Raw genomic sequence first — 21,222 nt, 5'->3', positions numbered from 1 at the left:
CAAAAAATGACATAAAGCGACAGCCAAGGAAGGCTGAGATGTGGGCGTGGCAGCAGAATGGGACAAAATCTTCCTCGGTCAGGGAACCCAGGGAGACAGACAGTGAGAGGGGTGACTGACGCATAGAAGGAAAACCCACAGAGCAGTGAACAGCACAGAGACCCGTGACCCTCATGCCCAAACCACCACGTGACCAAAGAGGCAGGTTCCTCCTCGGATGACACCTTTTATTACAACAGCACGCTGAGGGCCCAGCCCACTTCCCCCCAAACAGCCCCCGGGACTAGGCCTGTCTTCCCTGGCAGGTAGGACACAGCTTTGCTGGGCAACTGAACGGCTCCTCTCTCGGTCCAGAAGAGCACCTCTCTCCTTGGCCAAGCCTTCTCCGAGGCTGAGGTGGGGTGCAGAGGGCCTTCCCCTCTGGGGACGCCCAGACTCACACAGTCCACTTCAGGCACCTGCAGGCAGTGGAGGCCCAGGAGGAGGAGAGGTCCCGGGAGGCTGGGGGATAGGAAGGAGAGGATGTGGGCGCAGGGGGAGGTTCTGAGCTCACCTGGTCTCCTGGTGGGTGCCCAGACAGCGCACCGTGCAGTACCGGGCGCCACAGCTGACGCAGGTGTACGGGGAGGGGAAGCCGCAGACGGCACAGAAGGGCCGCTGAGGCCGGGAGGGGGGACCCGCACAGGCTGTCAGATAGTTGGGGCCCTCGGCCACGCTCAGGTTCTGTAGAGACAAGGGGAAGGCTCCACACCTCCTCCGCCTACCCACGTGGCAAACACCGACCTGGGACAAGGACCTCTGCAGGCTCCTTCCTTCCCCGTGGGGCCCCCCCCAGTCCCCGGGGCCATGCCCTCTCACCTGCTCCTCTAGCAAGGCCTGAAAGTTCTTTCGGAAGCGAAGTTTAAAATGATCGCCTCGAGTTTTCTTCTTTTTCTTTCCTACAGAGGAAAAACAATTAATTACAGTTGACTCTTGAACAACACAGGGGTTGGGGTGCTGGCCTCCTCCACGTAGTCCAAGACCTGTGTATAACTCTGGACTCCCCAGAAAACAACATCAAATAGCCTACTGGTGACCAGAAGCCTTTCTGACAATATAAACAGTCGGTTAACGTATGTTTTGTATGTTATATGTATTATATACTGTATTCTTAAAACAACACTAGGGAAAACAAAATATTAAGTAAATCATACGGGGGGGCGCTTAGTCAGTTAAACGTCCAACTTTTGCTTTTGGCTCAGGTCATGATCTCACAGTTTCATGGGGTTCCAGCCCTGCATCAGGCTCTGTGCTGGCAGCACGGAACCTGCTTGGGATTCTCTCTCTCCCTTTCTCTGCCCCTCCTCCGCTCATGCTGTCTCCACCTCTCTCAAAAATAAACAAACACTAAAAAAAAAAAAAAAAACAACTTAAGAAAAAAGAAAGAAAATCATGAGAGCAAATATATTTACAGCACCGACTGAACAAATCCCACATACAAGTGGACCCCTGCAGCTCAAACCCCTGTTGCTCAAAGGTCAACTACAGTTACTTGGCACGTGCCAAGAAAGACACCATCTTTCTCTGTGCCATCGTTCCCGACACTCATGTGTCCACTCCCTGCGCACACGCTCACCTGGGTTCTGAGTCGGCCTCTCACTACCGTGTATCCCTCCCCTCACTTCTCTAACCTGCTCCTACATTCATCTCCACGCTCCCCTAAGTCCAAGGCTCCATGTCAGAGCTGGAAGTGCTCCCGGAGCTCAGCTCTCCATGTTCTTTACTCTACATGTGCTAGAGGAAGGTGCCGCAGAGGGGGAGAGCAGCTGGCTCACAGTCACAAGTCACAGAAGCCAGTCCCTGACAAAGCCAGAGGGGCTCCTGTGTCATCTGCTCCCCCACCCCCTGCCCCAACCCGAGGTCCCTCTACAATCTGTCTCCAGGCAGACCCCTTCCCCTTCCTTTGGCCTTGCCTCCCCAGCCCGGTCCTCCCTCCCTCCACCCGCCCCCTTCTATCCCTGCCTCACCGGTGTCTGCATCATCATCAAACTGAGGCAGCCTTTTGCCGAGCTGGGGGAGTCCTGCATGGGGGTCGTCCTGGAAGTTGTCATTCTCCAAGGCCTCGAGCTGCCTGTTGATGCGGCGCTGTCTGGCAGCCCGGTCGAGCACCCGCCGCTGTCCAGGGTCCTGGGAGCGAACTGGGTGGGGCAGAGCCAGGGAGTCATGAGGGCACAGGAAGAGAGAAGCTGGGCTGGCCTTGGTTCCGGGAAGCGTGCGGACGGAACCACAGCTCTCTGATGTCATCTGAGTCACCAAGCCCTTGGCGCCTGTACCTTCTCCCAATATATTAGCCCCTCTGGCTTGCCTCCCTCCTGGCTAACAAGGCTGTCATTTCAGTCACTCATGCCTTTGGCCCTGGCCTTTCCTCCCAATCCCCAGACCCAGCCAACGAGATGCCTCCTGGAGACCTCTCACTGCTGGCAGAAATCATACAACCGTGCAGATGGGGACCACTGTACACGCAGGGCTTGCAGCCTCCACTGGGACCTTCATGCACTCAGCTGTCATGCTTAGCAATCTCATTTCCTACTTCAAAGGACACACGTAGAGATGCTCATCCTCCAGCCCGCTCTCAAATATAACTGCCTGGCACCCGCCTTCCCTCCATTCCAAGAGGATGCACCCCCTACCCCTCCACTGAGTCCCATTGCTAAACCCAACCCTCCATCTCCAGCTCGGGTCCTTCTGTCCCTCCTGCATCTTCAAACCCTCTTCCCCAACAGGGACCTTCCCTTCACTGGAAAAACCTGCCAAACCCTCACGTGTTGACCCAAATTCACAAAGACTCATCTTTGAGAGAATCGCCCATGGGAAGCTTCATTTCCTCACCTCCCATCCACCCTTCAACCCCCAGCAAAATGACTCCCATTCAGTGGGAACTACTCACACTCAGGACCCTGGCGATGCCCTAGGGCCAAATCCAGTGTGTATTTCTAAAATCTTCCTTTTACTACACCCTGAGACTTTACTGACTATTTCCCTCTGGTGGAAAGAATCCCTTCATTTGCATCCCTGATGTGACTTCAGGTTTTCCTGATGGTGAAAAGCACTCAGCAAATGTGTTTAATGAAGGAGACATTTTGTGTAGAATTATCTGATCCCAGTGAACAGCCGGTAGGTAAGAAGAGAGAGGTTTAAAATGGTGAGGTCAATGGGGAGCCTGGGTGGTTCAGTCAGTTAAGCATCCAACTCTTGATCTCAGCTCAGGTCATGATCTCACGGTTTGTGGGTTCAAGCCCCACATTGGGCTCTGTAATGACAGTGCAGAGCCTGCTTGGAATTCTCTCTCTCCCTCTCTCTCTGCCCCCACTCCTCTCTCTCTCTCTGTCTCTCTCTCAAAATAAATAAACTTAAAAATTAAATGGTGAGGTCAGCAGCTGACTTCCTGCAACCAGTTGAACAGCCAGTTGTGGAGCTCAGGAGAAGGTTCAGGATTGAGAGAACCACTTTTTGGAGTCATTTGCTTTTGGGAGAGACAGCCCTATGTTTGGGTTTGCAATCCCAGGAAGAGAGATCAGACTCAGAAAGAGATGGGGACAGCCCTCTCCTTAGAGGCGAGAGGGCAGGCCACATGACAGGCTTCGAGCAGTAATCAGAGATGACCCCTTTGGCACTGCAGCCCAAAATTTTAAATCTTCCCCTCCAAGTCTGCTTCTCTTCCGGAACTCTCTAAGTAAACAGAACCATCTGCACAGGCATCCTAAACAAGAAACCTAGGAGTTATTTTAAACTTCTCTCTTTATCAGGGTCTCACAACTCTACACAAAATTATCTCTTTATTCATTGAACAGATATTTATCGAGTGCCTGTAACCAAAATAAATAGCATCGGCACCAGGGGCTAACACTGGGCACGCACTATGAGCCAGACGCTATGCTAAGCTCTTTGTGTAAGAGCTTTAACTCTTTATCAACCCAACTCGAGAGATATCATTATCATCCCAAGTTTACTAAAGTTCAGAGGTTAAGAAACATGTCCAAAGCTCATGTAGCTGGTATGTGGCTTGGGAAGAACGCAGAGCTTCCCAGCTCTGGATCACTGTATACTGCCTCCCTCCCAAGTACCAGGCGGTGCCCTTGGTTCTGGGAATACATGAGCTTACAGTCTAGTGGGGAATACAAATGATCAAACAAATGAGCACAGCTCAGGATATGTTAGCACAAGGAAGTACATGGTGCTACGGGGGCACATGCCAGAAACACCCAACTGGCTCTGGGGTAGTCAAAAGATTTTCCAGAGGAAAATAAGAAGTCTAGGTTGAGATCTGACTAATGAATAGAAGTTACCTTGGTTGGGGGAGAGAAAAGGGTGTTTCAGGCTTTCATACCAGCATGGGAGAAGGCCTGGATGGCAGACTGTGGTGCCTTCGATAAATTATAAAAAGTTCAGTATGGCTGGTAATATAAAGCACGTAGGGAGGGGGTGCTGTGTGGTTATAAAGTCAGGCCCGCTGTTAACAGTCTTACCTGTAAGTGTCTAAAAAACTTTGGATTTGGGGATTTATACTGAGAATAATGGAGATCCAGCAAAGAGTTTAAGAAATGCTGACACGATTGGATTCATTAAAAAGTCAATCTGGCGGACTGCTCCACCCACATCTCTTGTGGGGACTACTCAGTGGCTCCTTAATTGCCTTCCAGTCTCTAGACCTGCGCTGTACAAGGGGGTAGCCACTACTCACCTGTGGTTGTTTAAATGATGTAGATTAAGTAAGTTTAAAATTTAAAACTCAGTTCCTCCGTGGCACTAGCCACATTTCACATGCTCAACCGCCACATGTGGCTAAAGGCTGCCATCCTATACGGTGCTGAGTAAGACCATTCCCATCATTCCAGAAAGTTCCGCTGTACAGCGCTGCTCCGCACTGAAGCCAGAACTGCCTCTCTAAAAGATAAATCTCTTTCGGTCACTCCCCTGCCTTAAGAGAGCCTGTAATGATTCCCCATTGCCCTCTCCAGAGAATTCAAACTCTCTGGCACTATATGGGATGCCTTTCAGGTGTACCCTTCCCCAACCCTCCAGACTATTCTTGCTATTCCTCCGCAAGCCCCGAACTGTGAACTTGGCTCCCCAAGCGACTTGCTTTCTCTTGCTTTCCTGCCTTTGCACGCGCGGTTCACGCTGCCGGGAATGAGCCTCGGCGCAACTGCACCGAGTGAAACCTTAACCCGACTTTCAAGCCTCCATCCAAGCGTTTTCCCCCGCCCCCTTCCCGGTGCCCTCCATCCCAGAAGCTAGATTAGGTGCCACTCCTCCCCGCGCCCAGGAGCTGTGCTCCCCTCTGCCATCGCACCTATCACTCTGAAGTGCAGTGGCAGGCCTGCGTGTCTGTTCCCCTCCCAGAAAGCCAGTTTGGGGATGATAGGGATCTTTTTCCTCTCTCCAACCCCGGCGCCCGACGTGGAGCAGGCAGGCATCAATTAAACATGAATGGATGGTCTGAGGGGCGACCCCGACGCCAGGGCCCGAGCGCCGGGGAAGGGATTTGAGACTAATAACTGGTTGAGAACATCCTAGGCCAGGTTCGGATTTGGGAGGCGGTAAGGGGCCAACCGCCCGGGGCTCACATACCCGAAGTTTTCTTCTCCACCATTTCCACAACACAGCTGACGGAAGAGCCTCCTGCGCACGCGTGCTAAAGCACCCGCTGTGGAAGGCGTGTCATCACTTCCGGCAGCGCGTGCTTTTGCGCGTGCGCAGAATTATCCCACTAGAATTCCCAAAGCTTCCACCCATTACGTGATGTTCCCTAGGAGACCAGAAAGCTTTCCGCCATATTTTATAGGGGCAAAACCACTTCCGGCCTCAGGGTGGCTGTGTATTTTGTGGGGTCCCCTACGTGGATCATTTTAAAGAGGTGCTACCAGTGGTCTTTTGAGAAATGTTATTTCCCTTTCGTCGTCCTTCTGAAGATGCCACCATCACAAAGGCAGTCCCTGGAGATTCTTCCCGGGGCGGCAGAGATGATGGGCTGGACTACCAAAGAGAGTGCGTAGGCTTGAGTGGGCAATCCGAGAGGCCCTTGGTGACCCTCTGCCGAAACCTCAACCCCCTGCGCCCCTGGCGCCGCAGACTCCTCGGCCTTCTCCCTCCTTGCCGCCCGCTGCTCCGCTCGTCCCCGCTCCGAGCGCCCCCACGCCGTGCTCTCCCGGCCTTCCGCCCAGCCGCTCCCGGCAGAGCTGTGGCAAAGACCCGCCTCCGCATCCCGCCGGACCTGCTGGGGGTCACTTCCCCTCTCCGGGTTTCAGTTTCTTCGTGTGTCAGGCGGCGCTGGGCCGGGCTGGCTCAGACCGAAGTCTTCGGCTCGCGACCGCCGGCCCGAGCCCCCGCCTCCCGGCCGGGCGCCCCCTCTGCTGGCTCCGTGCAGCCCGCGCGCTCAAGCCCGGGGACAATCCTCGCCTTGTCTACGGCGCCGGCTTCTCGAGTTTTCAGTAGCCTCGGGCTACGCCTTTTTTCCAGGGCGGAGCCCGAGCCCTGTACCTCCTCACAGCGGGCCGCAAGGCAGCCCCGGTCCCTCTGCCCACAGCCCCTCCCCGGAGTTGGGATCCAGGCGCACAGCCCAGGCGCCCAGCGGGCCTCTGTGCCTTCTCTGCCGGCTCCTCGCCATGGCCTCCTGGGGCCCGGGACTCCGGCTCCTGCTGGGAATCCTGCTGCTGCTGCTCCCGCCTCCTGCGACCCCTGCTTCCGACCGTCCCCGGGGCAGAGACCCGGTCAACCCAGGTGAGAGCCCCGGGAGCGGCGAGTGGATGCGGGTTTTGCGTGTCTGCCCGCAGGGTCCGGGAGGGGGGGGTGGAGGCCTGGAGGGGGTGGCCGGCCTCTCCCAAGCCCTTGGGCCCTCCGTGGGACGAATCGCGCGGCCCCTCGCCCACCTACCCCACCCCCCCGCACCTCCACCCCGAGCTGGGATTTCCAGCCTCTCCATGTGAACTCATCCCGGATTCCTGGGTGTCTCTCCCACCCAGCTCTCAATTGGGGCCGAAGTTTTGGTTGAGAAGAGTTTAAGAGGGAATCGGAAAAATAAAAATAAAAATAATAGAAGGACAGGGGCAGAGTCGGAGGGAGGGCAAGGGGGCCTGCGGTGAGCGGAACTCGTGGGGCAGTGAGCTGGGTGAGCGGGTCCCGAGCGCCAATTCCCGGCTGGTGACAGAGAAGCTGCTGGTGATCACGGTGGCCACAGCCAAGACGGAAGGATACCGGCGTTTCCTGCGGTCAGCGGAGTTCTTCAACTACACAGTGCGGGTGAGGAGAGGAATGCCCTCGTGGCCCCTAGGAGGGGATTTGCTGCCCCTGGAGCGGGCTGAGGGCTGGATGCCTGGGGCCCCACGGTGAGCCTGGTCAGGAGGGCCCACCGGGCCGGCTGAGCCCTGCCCTGGCACCGCGGGTCTCCCCCCCCCCCCCCCCCCACAGACCCTGGGCCTGGGACAGGAGTGGCGAGGGGGTGATGTGGCCCGAACGGTTGGTGGAGGACAGAAGGTCAGGTGGCTAAAGAAGGAAATGGAGAAATATGCTGACCGGGAGGATATGGTCATCATGTTCGTGGACAGGTAAAGGGGCTGGGGGACAGGGGGGAGGGGCAAGCTGGAGGGGCGGGTAAGGATACCGAGGTTCCTAGTGGCTGTCCTGCTCAGGCCCCTCTTCCTCCCCCAGCTACGACGTGATTCTGGCCGGCAGCCCCTCCGAGCTGCTGAAGAAGTTCGTCCAGAGTGGGAGCCGCCTGCTCTTCTCTGCTGAGGGCTTCTGCTGGCCCGAGTGGGGGCTGGCGGAGCAGTACCCTGAGGTGGGCACGGGGAAGCGCTTCCTCAACTCTGGTGGTGAGTGGCAGAGTGCCCAAGGCTGAGGGGCCAAGAGTGGTGGGGCTTGGGATGTTCCAGGCGCCTTCGGGCTAGAGAGGGGGTGGGGACGGGTGTCTGGGACGCTAAGGGTCTTGGAGTCAGCACCTCCCCACCCCTTGCAGGGTTCATCGGCTTTGCCCCCACCATCCACCGAGTCGTCCGCCAGTGGAAGTACGAGGATGATGATGACGACCAGCTGTTCTACACACGGCTCTACCTGGACCCAGGGCTGAGGGTGGGGATGGCGGGGAGGGCGGCCCCTCGCAGCTCCGCAGGGCTGCAGGCGCCATGCGGGCTATGGGGCTTCAGGGAGGAAGTAGAAAGAGTGGGGAATGATGGCCCGCCCGCTCCTCGGTTAACTGCCCCATCTCATCCCATGCAGGAGAAACTCAGCCTCAATCTGGATCATAAATCCCGGATCTTTCAGAACCTCAATGGGGCTTTGGGTGAGGAGAAAGGCAGCCGGAGGGGGTCGCTGTGCCTAACATCTGTTGGACACGTACTTTGTGCCAAGGCTCTGGGTCGGGGCTCTACTTCTGTAATTTCGTTTAATCCAGCAATCCTACAAAGGGAGGGTCTGTGGTTACCACCTGTCACAGGTGAGGACGCTGCCTTTCCGAGGGACTGGGGACTCGCCCCGGTCACCCAGGTAGTGTGGTGGAGCGCCCCAGGGTGGCAGTAGCCTGGTCAGTACCCTCGGAGAGAGAAGGAAGCCTATCCTCGCCCCCCCCTGGAGCCACAGTCCTTCACCCTCTAGAGAAGCCGGGGTCCCCCGCCCACCATATTTAGAAGCATCTGTTGCTTGGCAGCCTTGAGAGGAAGGGAGTGTAAAGCTGGCCCTTTCTTCCCCAGATGAGATAGTTTTAAAGTTTGATCGGAATCGCGTGCGTATCCGGAATGTGGCCTATGACACGCTTCCCGTCGTGGTCCATGGGAACGGTCCGACTAAGGTTTATACCCACAGACCCTGCCCCTGCCCCAGTCAGACCTGCCCCCTGCCCCTGGGTACCTCCATCCCTTCTGGACAGCCATTCCTCCCCAGCCCCTGAGGCAGAGGTGATGGGAGAGGGTCTAAGTGTCCGTCCCTTCCCCTCCTGCCCTGTCCCCTGCCCGTCCTCCTGACTTTCTGCCCCTCTCCTGCTGGACTCCTTTGCTTCAGCCTCTCACTGCCTCTTCCAACAGCTCCAGCTGAATTACCTGGGAAACTACGTCCCTAATGGCTGGACTCCTCAGGGAGGCTGTGGGTTCTGCGGCCGGGACCGGAGGATACTCCCGGGGGGGCAGGTGAGGAGGGGTGCCAGGGTCGGGCAGGACAAGGCACTGAGGTAGGGGGTGCGGGGAGAGCATGCGGGACAGCAGTGCACGGGGCAAAGCTCCTGGGGACCCCCAGGACACACCAGGGGGAGGCCTGGGCTCTCCTCTGAGCCCCAAGGCGTCGTATCTTGCAGCCTCCCCCCCGGGTGCTTCTGGCCGTGTTCGTGGAACAGCCGACCCCGTTCCTGCCCCGCTTCCTGCAGCGGCTCCTGCTCCTGGACTACCCCCCTGACAGGGTCACCCTGTTCCTGCATAACAACGTGAGACGCCCCCCTGCGCAGCCTCCCAAACGGCCCTGCCCCCACCGGATCGGCCCAGACTCCTTCCTACACCCCTTCCGCTCACCACCTTCTCCCTCCTGTTCCTCAGGCGCCATCTTTTCTGCCCTCTCTCTCCCCTCCTCCCATCTCTCCCCCCATCTCCAGGAGGTGTACCATGAGCCCCACATTGCAGACTCGTGGCCCCAGCTCCAGGGCCACTTCTCAGCTGTGAAGCTCGTGGGGCCGGAGGAGGCCCTGACCCCGGGCGAGGCCAGGGACATGGCCATGTGAGTGAGCACTGGGAGGGGCGGGCGGGGGAGGGGGAAGGGACGTTGCCTCGGTCGTTCCTCTCCGTTCACCACGTGGTCTCTGCTCGGCCTCCCGGGGGCGCCCTCCCAGCCAGGAGACCCTCGGGGTCCTGGGGAGGCAAGCGCCCCGCCCCCGCCCCCACGGCCCCCTCCTCCCCCCGCCTGCTCCCGTCTTAGCTCATCTGTTTGTTGATCTGTCACCTCCAGGGACAGCTGTCGGCAGGACCCCGAGTGCGAATTCTACTTCAGCCTGGATGCTGACGCCGTCATCACCAACCAGCAGACCCTGCGCATCCTCATTGAAGAGAACAGGTCGCTTGCCCGGTTCGGCCGGAGGGAGCCCAGGTAGTCTCCGGGGAGCCCCCGACTTGTTCCCCGGGGACAGGGCTCACCTCTGCCCATCCACAGGAAGGTGATAGCGCCCATGCTGTCCCGCCACGGGAAGCTGTGGTCCAACTTCTGGGGAGCCCTGAGCCCCGACGAGTACTACGCTCGGTCCGAGGACTACGTGGAACTCGTGCAGCGGAAGCGAGTGTGAGTCCCGCCCCTGCCCTCCGGCCTGCGGCCGCCCGCGTGCCCTCCCGAGGCCCCGCTCCCAGGGCTCCGGCGCGGCCTCCAGTCGCAATGCCACAGCTGTGGGGTGGGGGGACCGGCGGCGCTTCACCGGGGACGCGGCTTGGCGAGCGGGCGCCCTGGGGGAAGGGGCTCCCGGGTTGAATCGTGCCCACCTGACCCCGGTGCGGGTGCCTCCAGGGGCGTGTGGAATGTGCCCTATATATCCCAGGCGTACGTGATCCGCGGCGAGACCCTGAGGACAGAGCTGCCCCAGAGGGAGGTGTTCTCGGGCAGCGACACCGACCCAGACATGGCCTTCTGTAAGAGCCTGCGCGACAAGGTGAGTGGGGCCTGGGGGGCCCCATGCTGGGGTGCTGGGAAGCAGCCACCCGTGTCTTCTCACTCTGACCCCCGACCCGGCCCCAGGGCATCTTCCTCCACCTCAGCAATCAGCAGGAATTTGGTCGCCTCCTGGCCACCTCTCGGTATGACACAGACCATCTGCACCCTGACCTCTGGCAAATCTTCGACAACCCCCTGGTGAGTGATGGGCCTCTCGCTCAGAGAACCGGCGCGCCCTTCTCTAAAGGAGGACGCAGGCACACGTCCACGCGCACACACGCACAGTGCTCACCTCTGAGGTCTGCTACTGCCTGAGGACGGGCGGTCGTGGTAGTGGGGCCGGGGCTTCCTTGGGGGGACCGGATGGCGCGAAGAGGGCACGGGTCAAAGCGCGCACCCCTCCCCTGCCGCAGGACTGGCGGGAGCAGTACATTCACGAGAACTACAGCCGGGCCCTGGAAGGGCAGGGACTCGTGGAGCAGGTGAACCCCCCCGCCCCACGGGACCCCTGACTGTCCTGGTGGCCGTTGCGCCCTGAGTCTGCCGCCTGGATTAGCGGTCTCCAAACAGACCCCCCTCCTGGGCGGAATGCTCTGCCCGGGCAGATAAAGGCGCAGGCTGAGCAGACGGGCCTTCACCTTCCCACCCTGCCACCAATCAGAGCGGTCCTCTCTTCTCTCCTGGGACCGTTAGCATAAAGAAGCTCCAAACCCGGGGCTCCAGGACCCCCCCTGCCACCTGTGCCGTGTTCTCTGAGCCGCTGCCACCTTCTCTGGCCCAGCCTTTCCTGGCCCAGCGCTGGCCATGGCCTGTCCCCACGCTCGGGTCCCCAGGTCCCCGGCTTCTCTCGTCCCCCGGCTTCCCTTTCTGCTCCTGGCCTTTTCTCCCCTCTGTTGGCTTCTCCCCGAGAGGTCACCAAGCATCCCCCTGGCCCTGTTGCTCCTCTCCTGTCTTCTCAGCCGTGTCCAGACGTGTACTGGTTCCCGCTGCTGTCAGACCAGATGTGCGACGAGCTGGTGGAGGAAATGGAGCATTACGGCCAGTGGTCAGGAGGCCGGCATGAGGTGAGGGGGGCTGGGTAGTGAGGAGGGAGGGCTCCCGAGGAGGGAGGTGTGGCCGGGAGCCAGGGACGTGGAATCGAGAGAGTGGCACCAAAGAGGGGTCCCCAAGGGGAAAGGACCCACAGAGGGCACAACCGTGTTCATTCATTCATTCAAGAAACACTAACCGGGCAGGCGAGTCCCAGGTGCCGCCACCGACCTAGGCGGTGTGGTGCACTGGGCAGTGCTGGCCGAGCCCCCCTGCACCTCACCCGCTACAGTCGGTGGCAGGAGCTCCTTCTGAAGGCTGCGCCCGGCAGCCCAGATGCTGTGGGAGTCGCGGGGGGGCCCTCGGCCCAGACACGGGGGATCCGCGGGGCTTCGCAGAAGAGACGACGTCTTCACTGAGACACAGAGGGCCTGCGGGAGCGAGTCAGGCTGAGTGGGCGAGGCTTCCAGACCCAGGTCCCACGAGCTTTAAGGTCCGAGAGCAAGAGGAAGGGGGAGGCTGGCACCGCCCCGTCGGGGCTCAGTGCCGGCCGCCCACAGGACTCAAGGCTGGCCGGAGGCTACGAGAACGTGCCCACCGTAGACATCCACATGAAGCAGGTGGGCTATGAGGACCAGTGGCTGCAGCTGCTGAGGACGTACGTGGGGCCCATGACAGAGAGCCTGTTCCCAGGCTACCACACCAAGGTGGGCCACTGCCCCCCGCCCCGCCTCCACCTTCCCACACCCAGGTCCTGGCTGGAAGTCTCCACGCAGCGCCCTTTGGGCCTTGGTAGCGTCTGGAGGCCCACGGAAAGGGATACCGCAGGAGGGCAGCCGGGGGCGGGGGGGTAGTTAGCAGCGACACCCCTGCAGCCCCGCCCCCTCCCCCCGGACAGGGCCTTCACCCCCTCAGAAGCGCCCCCCCCCCCACCTCACAGCCGCGCTTCCAGCCTGTTCTCTCGCGCCCCCCCCCCGCAGACCCGGGCGGTGATGAACTTTGTGGTCCGCTACCGGCCAGATGAGCAGCCGTCTCTGCGGCCCCATCACGACTCCTCCACCTTCACTCTCAACGTCGCCCTCAACCACAAGGGCCTGGATTATGAAGTGAGCCCGCACCGCCGGGCGCCCTCTGCACACGCGTGCGCGCACACACACTCTGCCCCTGGACCTTCCCGTCCCGCCCCTGACACCGTTCAGTCAGCCACCCTGACCCCCCCCCCCCCGCCCCCCCACCATGTCCTCTCCCGGCTCTGCCGGGCTGCCCGCCCTGCCCTCCTGGGCCTCCCTTGTCTGCCTCTCACCCCCCTTGTGGCTGTCTGCCCCCCAGGCCCCGCCCCCCTTCCCCTCCCTCTCCCCCTCCCCCGTGTGCTCAGGCTCCACTTCTGTCCCCCGTCCTCTTCCAGGGAGGTGGCTGCCGCTTCTTGCGCTATGACTGCATAGTCTCGTCCCCACGGAAGGGCTGGGGGCTCCTGCATCCTGGCCGCCTCACCCACTACCACGAGGGGCTGCCCACCACTCGGGGCACTCGCTACATCATGGTGTCCTTTGTCGACCCCTGACACTCAACCACTCTGCCAGACCTGCCCTGCCGCTGTGCCTTCCCGGGGGGCCCCCTCCGTGGAAGGGGGTCTGTCTGGCGCCTCGCTTCCTGAGCGGATGTTCGGTGTGCCTGGGACTGAATGTGTCGCCTCCCCCCGCTCCCCAACACGCGGCCCTCTCAGGAAGCTCCTGGAGCCCCCCCTTGCCCCTCCCCACAGTCCCCGAGGACCCCTGGGGAGAAGGCTTTGAGGGCTCCCCGTGTGATAAATTATTGTTTCTCACCCTCTCAATAAAGGAGGATTTGTAAGCCTTGAGTCCCTGTAAGTCTCTCGCCTCCCTACTGACCCCAGATCCCTCCTGCCACCAGAGTAGAGGGGACGCCTGCAGTTACTCCAAAGACAAACACCAGAGAAGAGGTAAAGGCAGAAGCAGATGACAGAGCAGTGTGGGAACCCGGAAACTTCCGTGGATCCCGTATCTCTCCCCCACCTGCCTCTTTTTTTTTTTAATGTTCTCTTTTCTTTATTTTGAGAGACAGAGTGCAAGTGGGGGGAAGGGCAGAGAGAGAGGGAGACACAGAATCCGAAGCAGTCTCCAGGCTCTGAGCTGTCAGCCCAGAGCCCAATGCCGGGTTCGAACCCACCAACGCGAGATCATGACCTGAGCCAAAGTCAAACGCTTAACCGACTGAACCACCCTGGCGCCCCAAGCCTGCCTTCTTGATGGGTGGGGCTGGTCACCCCTCCATGTGGACTGAGCACCTCTCTGGCCATACTTCTCAGCACATCTCCTCCCTGGTCTCCCTGCAGACGGAAGACGGCTGAGTAGGGACGGGAGAAAATACCTCCTGGTGGGGTCCCTGGAGGGGGAAACCCGCACGAGAGTGAATCAGGGGACAGGGACAGAAACGATGTGTCAGTCTGTGGCACTGGAAGACGCTGGTTCATCCTATCTCATGCACGGAGCATGCCCTATCTGCTGGGCACTTGTCAGCTGTGCTGATGGGAACCAGACCTGTCTTCCGGTTGCTTACAGCCTGGGGGAGACCTCAGTCAGAAAATCACCATGAAGGATGAAAAGTGGGAACGTCTTTTATGCTAAGAGAGCAAGTGATAGAGGCACCAAATGGGACCTGTGTCAGACTCCTCTAAAGAAGTGATATTCCTGGGGCGCCTGGGTGGCTCAGTCGGTTGAGCGTCCGACTTCGGCTCAGGTCATGATCTCACAGTTTGTGAGTTCGAGCCCCGGGTCAGGCTCTGTGCTGACAGCTCAGGGCCTGGAGCCTGCTTCAGATTCTGTGTCTCTGTCTCTCTGTCTCTCTCTCTCTCAAAAATAAATAAACACTAAAAAAATTTTTTTTTCTTAATTTAAGAAGTGTCATTCCCTGACCTGGAGAAGCTAGCAGTCCACAGCTCTGGCCAGTGTTGGGGGGAGGACCATGGCAATGTGAGGCACCCTTGGAGGGTGTGCTCTTCGGGGCTCACCAATCATTGGCCTTCACCAAAAAACCCTTCCCTCTGGGATGTTTCCCCCACGGAGGCCCGAGCTACTCCTTAGGGGCCGGCCAGGGCGACTAAAGAGTTTTCTAACTGTTCTCACTCGTGTGGGGAGCTCTGCCATTGGTGATACACACCCGCTTTCCCAGACCTCTGTCAGCCTGGCTATTCACAAAGGCCCAAGGCCCAAACACCTTCTTCACCCCCAGGCTCCTGGCCACACCCCTGAGCATTTCTGTTTGGTCCTATTGGTCACGGGCCCGTGGGTTCACAGAGTGGTTAACTCTTCATCCTGGGGCTCACAAGGGTACAGTGTGCAGCAAAGAGGGTGGAAACGGGGGCCAAACCAGGACCAAGGGCCAGGGCTGGTGGGCTGGACCATGAGGAGAGTACTTAAGAGCCCATGGCAGCCCCTGTGGGATCACCCCTCCACAGCGTGCCAGCCTCCTGCAGGGTCTCCAAGCAGTGGCCGTCCTTCAGTGGATCTTCTTTTGGGGCTCAGTGAGTGAGTCCCAGCATCTGGCACCCGCTTTCCCCTTTCCAGGAGGGAGGCAGGGCAGGGATCTCTGAGCCGGGACAGAAGGGCCTGAAACCATGCAACAGGCAAGAGAGGGCAGAAGGGGGTCCTGAGAATCACCCCTGCCGCTCCATTCTACAGCCCAGGTGTGCCTGGCCGCGGTCATCCCCGCGATCCTAGGCAGAGCCTGGATCCTAGCCCTCCTCTACCTGGTCTGGCTCTCTGGAGACAGGGACTCGCCACAGGCAGGAGGCCACTGCTCTGCCTGGGTGGGCAACTGGGCCATCTGGAGACATTTCCAAGATGGCTTTCCTGTCTTGGTGAGGGGCACCCAAGAACAGTGTGCCGCGTGGGGGCAAGGCTTTGGAACCGACTCTTCTCTGGTCACCCCTGAAAGTCTGATCTCACTGCCAGGGTGGGGTATGTTCCCTGCAGAAGCCAGCAACTTCTGCACAGAGACCACGGGCTTCTTGGGCCTCTTTCCAGGCCTCTGGCCGCACCTGCTCAGGCTGTCGGGTTGGTTCCACCTCCCTCACTTCTGGGACTACACCATGTGTAGTGGTGAGGAGGGGGGAGGTCAGCCTCAGTCCTAGCTGGCAACTCCTACTTCACCCTCCTGCTCTGGGCCCCAGCTCTACCTGCCTGGTGTCCTCCTACCCCTTTTCTCAAGGACCCAGGCATCAGGCCCCCTGCCTCTGCCCTCACCCCAGGTTTGCTGTCCTCTGAGAAGGCCAGCGCCGCCTATTTGCTGTCCCGGCCTGAAGGCGGCCAGGTGGCAGTCCTGGCCGCGAGAGGGCCCCTGGAAGCGCTGGACCCGAAAGCCAGTGCGTTAACCTTGCGGATCCGGAATCAGAAGGAGTTTGTCAAGTTGGCACTGAGGAAGCGGCCAGTGGCCGGGCGGGACACCCGCGGGCTGCCCTGTCCGGGAGGAGTGCAGAGGGCCGGCCCCGGTCAGGGATGGGGGTGGGGGGTGGGAGGGTGAGGGACTCAGAGTCAGGCATGCCCCCTCGCTCTCCTGGGGCCTGTCTTCTGTCTCGGGGAGAACGAGCTCTTCCAAGCAGTTCCCGAGCCCTCCGGGCTCTTGGCGCAGAGAGCGCAGGAGGCGCCGAGACCGCTGCTGAGGGTCGCCCTGCGGCCGTTCCACGGGAGCCTGCGTCTCCTCCCGCCCTTTCGCACGCCCCCCGGCACCGGCGGGGAGCCCCGGCCTCGGCTCACTCCTCCCCCCGCCCGCGCACCGGCTCCCCCCGGAGCTCGGGCCCCGCGCGCTCCCAGCTCCGGGAGGTGAAGGTCCCCGGCTGCGGGCCGCACCTCTGCCGCGCCGGCTCCACATCCCCCCCCCCTCCCCCACAGGCTGGCCTTAGGCGACTGCTCGGGGCCTGAACTCCGTCCCTCACCGTCGGGCTGGTGGGCGGGAAGGGGACGGGATGAGGGTGCCAGCGACCGCCCCTCTCACCTCCCGTTCTGCCCGCAGTGCCCCCCCCACCGCCCCACCCCCCAATCCTGCCGTCCGTTGCTCGCGGCCCAGCGGGGCGCAGGTGGACGCGCTGCCCGCGCTCTAGGTGGAGAGGCTCACGCAGCTGTTCCAGGAGCACAAGGCGCGCTGCGCCTTCCCCGCCCACCCGCACCTCGCCTTCCCCAGGGCACGCAGGTCCCCGCGGCGACTTGGGGAGGGGAGGGAAATTAAACGTGGGAACAGAGCTGCAACGTGTGCGTGTTCCTGCGCGGCCGTGCCTCCGGATGACCTTAACACCCCCGGAGACCGGCTCTCCGGGACGCGCGCTTGGAGAGCGCACGGCCTCGGCGGGCCGGCGGCGGGGGCCCAGTCGGCGGGCTCCCCAGCTTCTCCTGAGACTCCTTTCCACAACCGACGCCCCACCTCCCTCGGACACTTCCTGTCGCCTCCCACCTCCGCCCCGAGGACTTCCTTGCAAGTTCAAAGATCATGCTGGAGACTGGCGCTTCGGATCCAAGGTCTCCCCATCCACTCCACAAACGCGCACAACACACCCGCGGTTCCGAGGGGGCCCCGAGGGCTTGGCCTTCTCGGGAGAAAGCCGTCCCGTCGGTGCCCAAACCTTCCTGGTTTGTGCTCGGGCCCCTGGAGCCCCGCTGGCAGAGGGGAGCTACTGGCAGAGGAGTCTCCGACGCCCCCCGCTGCGCCTCGCCATGAAAACCGTGCGGAAGCAGTGGCTGGAAGCAATAAGCGCCTACCAGTTCGTGCTGTCTTTCCTCTTCATGGGTGAGAGGCCTGCTGACCTGGGGTCCCCAAGGAGAGCAGGGAGTGGGGGCAGGAAAGCTAGAGCCCCCCTTGCAAAGGGAGGAGGAGGGAGCCAGAGGTGGCTGGCTGCACCAGGGCAATCTGAGCGGGGAGGAGAGCAGGCGCTGGGTGCGATGACCCAGCTTCGAAAGCGAAGTGACTTTCCTTTCTCATCTTTCACCCAGGTCCTTTCTTCTCCCTTCTCCTCCTCTTCCTCCTCTTCACTCCACTCTGGTCTTTCTCTGTCCTCTACTTCGTGTGGTTCTTCCTGGACTGGGACACTCCCAACCGAGGTGAGCATGGCCGGACTTGCACTGGGGGAGGAAGAGAGGTGGCTGAGCGCCCCGGGCGTTCTTCCACCCACCTCTCTGCCCCAAGGTGGAAGGCGCTTTGCGTTCGTGAAAACGTGGAGTATGTGGAAAGAGCTAAGGGATTATTTTCCGGTCAAGGTGAGAGGTCACCATCCACAGAGACTCTCTGCCTCCTCCCTCTCCCCCCACCCTCACCCCCCACACCCGCTCACCCCTGCCTATGCACCCCTGGGCTTTCTAAACTCAGACAAGGGGGCACGCGGAAGGGGGCCCGAGTGGTGTTCCAGAGTAGCCCCCGCCCCTGCTGTGGGCCCAGGGAGGACCTTGAACTCTGAAGCCTGTTTGGGGTGGAGGGAGACTCTTTTCATCTGCTGTCTTGCCGTCCACGCCTCTTCCTCCTCCTCCTGCCCGACGCCCCCAAGCTGGTGAAGACAGCAGAGCTGCCCCCGGACCGGAACTATGTGATCGGTGGTCACCCACACGGGATCATGTGCGTGGGAGCCTTCGCTAATTTCAACACGGAGATGAACGACTTCTCCAAGCACTTCCCCGGGATTCGGCCCACGTTGGCGGGACTGAGGTTCATCTTCTACTTCCCGATCTACCGAGACTATACCGCGTCCTGCGGTGAGGCGCCCCTCCCCCACCCGGGCCAGACTGCCTCCCACCCGGCCAGCTGGGCGGGTGGGAGGCCGTCTGGCGAGGGTGGGGGAGGGGCGCCTCACCGTAGGACGCGGTATGGCCTCTGACCGATTGGGAAGTGGAAGATGAAGCCAGGCCTGACACCCAGCGGTAATGTTGGCCGGGCTCACAGTAGGTGGCAAGGAGTAGCTTTCGGGCAAGTGTCCTGCCTCCTTGCGGGGAGAGGCACTATAGGTCACACTGACACGGGCACGGGACAGCAGACTTGGAAGGAATGGGGGTGTGGGGCTCACGCGCCAAAACGGTGAGCGAGGGGCCAGGCAGCCCGGGAGCCGGTGGTGATTGCTCCCCACCTCTGCATGCATGCAGGAATGTGTTCTGTGAATCGGAGGAGCCTGGACTTTATTCTCTCTCAGCCCCAGCCAGGGCAGGCTGTGGTCATCTTAATTGGAGGCGCCCAGGAGGCCCTGTATGCAATCCCAGGGACGCACCACCTCGTTCTGCGGAATCGCAAAGGCTTCGTGCGCCTGGCACTGAGACACGGGTGAGTGGGGCGCAAGTGCCCAGCCCGGGGGTGCTGGTGAATTTTGCATTGCATCTGGGGGCCCACGCTCTCTGTCCCTACATATCCAGGTCCCTGTAGCTGGGCCTCTGTGTCCCCAGAGCCCACACTGTGCCCTGCGCCTATCGGCCTCTCATGTCAGCACTTTTTTTTTTTAATGTTTATTTATTTTTGAGAGAGAGACACACACACGGAGACAGTGTGAGTGAGGAAGGGGCAGAGAGAGACAGAGACACAGAATCCGAAGCAGGCTCCAGGCTCTGAGCTGTCTGCATAGAGCCCGACGCGGGGTTTGAACTCACAAGCCTCCAGATTGTGACCTGAGCTGAAGCCGGACGCTCAACAGACTGAGCACCCACCCCCCTCTGCCCCGGCCAGCACCCCCTCTCATGTCAACACTTGAGGGTTTTCTCTGTGTCAACACCATGCCCACTTTCCGCCAGTCTTCCCTCTCTGAAAGAGGCAGGATCATAGCTCGAGGAGCAGGACCTTGTGCTCAGAAGCCCCGGGTTCAAATCCCTTTCTGACACCACCTCAAAGGCGAGACCTTGGACATGTTTCTTTACTTGCGAAATAGGACTAATCCCTAATTTTACAACGATATTGTGGTTGCAAAGATTAGATGAGCAAACGTGTACAGTCGACTCTTGAACAACACAGGTTTGAGCTGCATGGGTCCCCTCTGCATGGATATGTTTAAAACATTTTTTTAAGTTTATTTACTTATTTTGAGAGAGTGAGAGCAGGGGAGGTGCAGCAATGGAGGGGGACAGAAGATCCGAAGCAGGCTCTGTGCTGACAGCTGAGAACCCAGTGCGGGGCTTGAACTCACAAACAGTGAGATCATGACCTGAGCCAAAGTTGGACGCTCAGCCGGCTGAGCCCCCCAGGCGCCCCTTAATAGCACTTTCTTTCCTCTAGCTCACTTTAGGGTAAAAATCCAGTAGAAAGAACAGCTACAAGTATGTGTTAATCGACTGTTCGTGTCACTGGTCATGCCGTTAGGACTTGAGTTTTGGGGGAGCTGTATGAGGAGTTTTGTCTGTACCAGGGTGGGGGTCAGGGCCCCCTAAGCGCCATGTGGTTCGAGGCTCAGCTGGGGAGGAAGGCCCGGTACGCAATCATTTCTCAAGAATTGTGAGTCCTTTCTTCCAGATCTTTCTCGGTCATTTGCTCGAAACGGCCTCGGGAAGGGGAGCCAGGCGTGGGAGGGATTTGCAGCCCTGTCTGGGGGCTCCCCGAGAGCCGCTGGCCCGAACACGCCTCCTCTCTCTTGCTGTCCCTGCTCAGCGCCTCCCTGGTGCCCGTGTATTCCTTTGGAGAGAATGACATCTTCCATCTGAAGGCTTTTGCCCCCGGCTCCTGGCAATACCTGTGCCAGATTGCCTTCAAGAAGCTCACGGGCTACTCGCCTTGCATCTTCTGGGGTCGCGGACTCTTCTCGGCCAACTCCTGGGGCCTGCTGCCCTTTGCCAGGCCCATCACCACCGTGGGTGAGTGCCCGTCTCGTGGGGAGGAGAGCGGCCGTCAGCGGTACGGGCAACCCCGCACCATCACCCCTGTCTGCCCTCTCCCTGCAGTGGGCCGCCCCATTCCGGTGCCCCAGATCCTCTGCCCCACCGAGGAGGAGGTCAGCCACTACCACACGCTCTACATGCGGGCTCTGGAGACACTGTTTGAGGAGCACAAGGAAAGCTGTGGCGTCCCTGCCTCAACTCACCTCACCTTTATCTAGCCTCTTCCCCGCCTCCCAGCCCCCAGCCCTCTGGGACCTCCACCTATGGCCAGCTGTACCACTCCAATAAAAGCTCTTTCTCTCCCACCACTGCTCTGGAGAATCGGCTGCCTGCAGGGCTCACGCTGTGCCTCCGTGGGTAACCCGCCCCCACTCTCACGTGCCACGGAGCTGCTTTAGTATCTTTTTTTTTTTTTTTTTTTAACATTTATCCACTTTTGAGAGACAGAGAAAACATGTGAGCGGGGGAGGGGCAGAGAGAGAGAGGGAGACACAGAATCCGAAGCAGGCTTCAAGCTTTGAGCTGTCAGCACAGAGCCCAACACGGGGCTCGAACCCACGAACCGCGAGATCATGACCTGAGCCAAAGTCAGACGCTTAACAGGCTGAGCCACCCAGACGCCCCTGGAGCTGCTGCCTTAGACTGGGTGTCAGAATCCTGAATTCTCCTCCCAGCAAGACTTAATCCTGCTGCAGGATCG

General features: G+C 60.1%; 3 protein-coding genes and 2 long non-coding RNA genes across 8 annotated transcripts; 2 read left to right on the top strand and 3 right to left on the bottom strand.

Annotated features, from left to right (window-relative positions):
- Nucleotides 1-201: 201 nt before the first annotated feature.
- Nucleotides 202-6,008, bottom strand: ZNHIT1 (zinc finger HIT-type containing 1). 2 transcript variants are annotated; one of them, XM_045461456.1, is made up of 5 exons: nucleotides 5,904-6,008; nucleotides 2,007-2,177; nucleotides 859-938; nucleotides 554-723; nucleotides 202-458 (listed from the first exon to the last, which is right to left on the bottom strand). In XM_045461456.1, the coding sequence occupies exons 1-5, from the start codon at nucleotides 5,959-5,961 to the stop codon at nucleotides 437-439; spliced, it is 501 nt and encodes a 166-aa protein (XP_045317412.1). In that variant the 5' UTR covers nucleotides 5,962-6,008; the 3' UTR covers nucleotides 202-436. The 2 variants fall into 2 exon arrangements, with proteins under 2 accessions (XP_045317412.1, XP_045317413.1); XM_045461457.1 differs by lacking the exon at nucleotides 5,904-6,008 and adding an exon at nucleotides 5,611-5,730.
- A 634-nt stretch (nucleotides 6,009-6,642) lies between these two features.
- On the top strand, nucleotides 6,643-13,534 carry PLOD3 (procollagen-lysine,2-oxoglutarate 5-dioxygenase 3). 3 transcript variants are annotated; one of them, XM_045461449.1, is made up of 19 exons: nucleotides 6,643-6,759; nucleotides 7,187-7,278; nucleotides 7,447-7,583; nucleotides 7,687-7,850; nucleotides 7,994-8,106; nucleotides 8,254-8,317; nucleotides 8,724-8,821; nucleotides 9,054-9,155; nucleotides 9,320-9,445; nucleotides 9,611-9,732; nucleotides 9,961-10,065; nucleotides 10,162-10,287; nucleotides 10,507-10,648; nucleotides 10,735-10,848; nucleotides 11,064-11,132; nucleotides 11,610-11,714; nucleotides 12,240-12,386; nucleotides 12,660-12,785; nucleotides 13,085-13,534. In XM_045461449.1, the coding sequence occupies exons 1-19, from the start codon at nucleotides 6,645-6,647 to the stop codon at nucleotides 13,238-13,240; spliced, it is 2,223 nt and encodes a 740-aa protein (XP_045317405.1). In that variant the 5' UTR covers nucleotides 6,643-6,644; the 3' UTR covers nucleotides 13,241-13,534. The 3 variants fall into 3 exon arrangements, with proteins under 3 accessions (XP_045317405.1, XP_045317404.1, XP_045317403.1); XM_045461448.1 differs by having other exon boundaries at nucleotides 7,994-8,317; XM_045461447.1 differs by having other exon boundaries at nucleotides 7,994-8,317; nucleotides 9,320-9,732.
- LOC123589402 lies at nucleotides 7,021-7,751 on the bottom strand. Its single transcript, XR_006708307.1, has 2 exons — nucleotides 7,640-7,751; nucleotides 7,021-7,242 (listed from the first exon to the last, which is right to left on the bottom strand). It is a non-coding gene; the product is annotated as an uncharacterized LOC123589402 (long non-coding RNA).
- On the bottom strand, nucleotides 7,808-10,262 carry LOC123589400. The gene is made up of 4 exons (XR_006708302.1): nucleotides 10,146-10,262; nucleotides 9,955-10,048; nucleotides 8,375-8,433; nucleotides 7,808-7,921 (listed from the first exon to the last, which is right to left on the bottom strand). It is a non-coding gene; the product is annotated as an uncharacterized LOC123589400 (long non-coding RNA).
- Nucleotides 13,535-17,143: 3,609 nt separating the features above from the next.
- Nucleotides 17,144-20,830, top strand: MOGAT3 (monoacylglycerol O-acyltransferase 3). The gene is made up of 7 exons (XM_045461450.1): nucleotides 17,144-17,472; nucleotides 17,676-17,783; nucleotides 17,869-17,939; nucleotides 18,224-18,428; nucleotides 18,813-18,987; nucleotides 20,296-20,498; nucleotides 20,586-20,830. The coding sequence occupies exons 1-7, from the start codon at nucleotides 17,400-17,402 to the stop codon at nucleotides 20,738-20,740; spliced, it is 990 nt and encodes a 329-aa protein (XP_045317406.1). The 5' UTR covers nucleotides 17,144-17,399; the 3' UTR covers nucleotides 20,741-20,830.
- The last annotated feature ends 392 nt before the right edge of the window (nucleotides 20,831-21,222 follow it).

Source organism: Leopardus geoffroyi, chromosome E3 (genome assembly GCF_018350155.1).
Source record: "Leopardus geoffroyi isolate Oge1 chromosome E3, O.geoffroyi_Oge1_pat1.0, whole genome shotgun sequence".
NCBI classification, from domain to species: domain Eukaryota; kingdom Metazoa; phylum Chordata; class Mammalia; order Carnivora; family Felidae; genus Leopardus; species Leopardus geoffroyi.
Note: the sequence above shows the minus strand (reverse complement) of the source record. Positions and strands in the feature narration are given on the sequence as shown.

Excerpts from the sequence above, each read along its gene's own strand:
- ZNHIT1 (XM_045461456.1), bottom strand. The coding sequence starts at position 5,961 with ATGGTGGCATCTTCAGAAGGACGACGAAAGGGAAATAACATTTCTCAA. Across the intron at positions 939-2,006 it reads TGATGATGATGCAGACACCG|GAAAGAAAAAGAAGAAAACT; the intron begins GTGAGGCAGGGA and ends TTTCCTCTGTAG. Across the intron at positions 459-553 it reads GGCACCCACCAGGAGACCAG|GTGCCTGAAGTGGACTGTGT; the intron begins GTGAGCTCAGAA and ends CACTGCCTGCAG.
- PLOD3 (XM_045461447.1), top strand. The coding sequence starts at position 6,645 with ATGGCCTCCTGGGGCCCGGGACTCCGGCTCCTGCTGGGAATCCTGCTG. Across the intron at positions 6,760-7,186 it reads CAGAGACCCGGTCAACCCAG|AGAAGCTGCTGGTGATCACG; the intron begins GTGAGAGCCCCG and ends GGCTGGTGACAG. Across the intron at positions 12,387-12,659 it reads TCCCAGGCTACCACACCAAG|ACCCGGGCGGTGATGAACTT; the intron begins GTGGGCCACTGC and ends CCCCCCCCGCAG.
- MOGAT3 (XM_045461450.1), top strand. The coding sequence starts at position 17,400 with ATGAAAACCGTGCGGAAGCAGTGGCTGGAAGCAATAAGCGCCTACCAG. Across the intron at positions 17,940-18,223 it reads GGGATTATTTTCCGGTCAAG|CTGGTGAAGACAGCAGAGCT; the intron begins GTGAGAGGTCAC and ends GACGCCCCCAAG. Across the intron at positions 18,988-20,295 it reads CGCCTGGCACTGAGACACGG|CGCCTCCCTGGTGCCCGTGT; the intron begins GTGAGTGGGGCG and ends GTCCCTGCTCAG.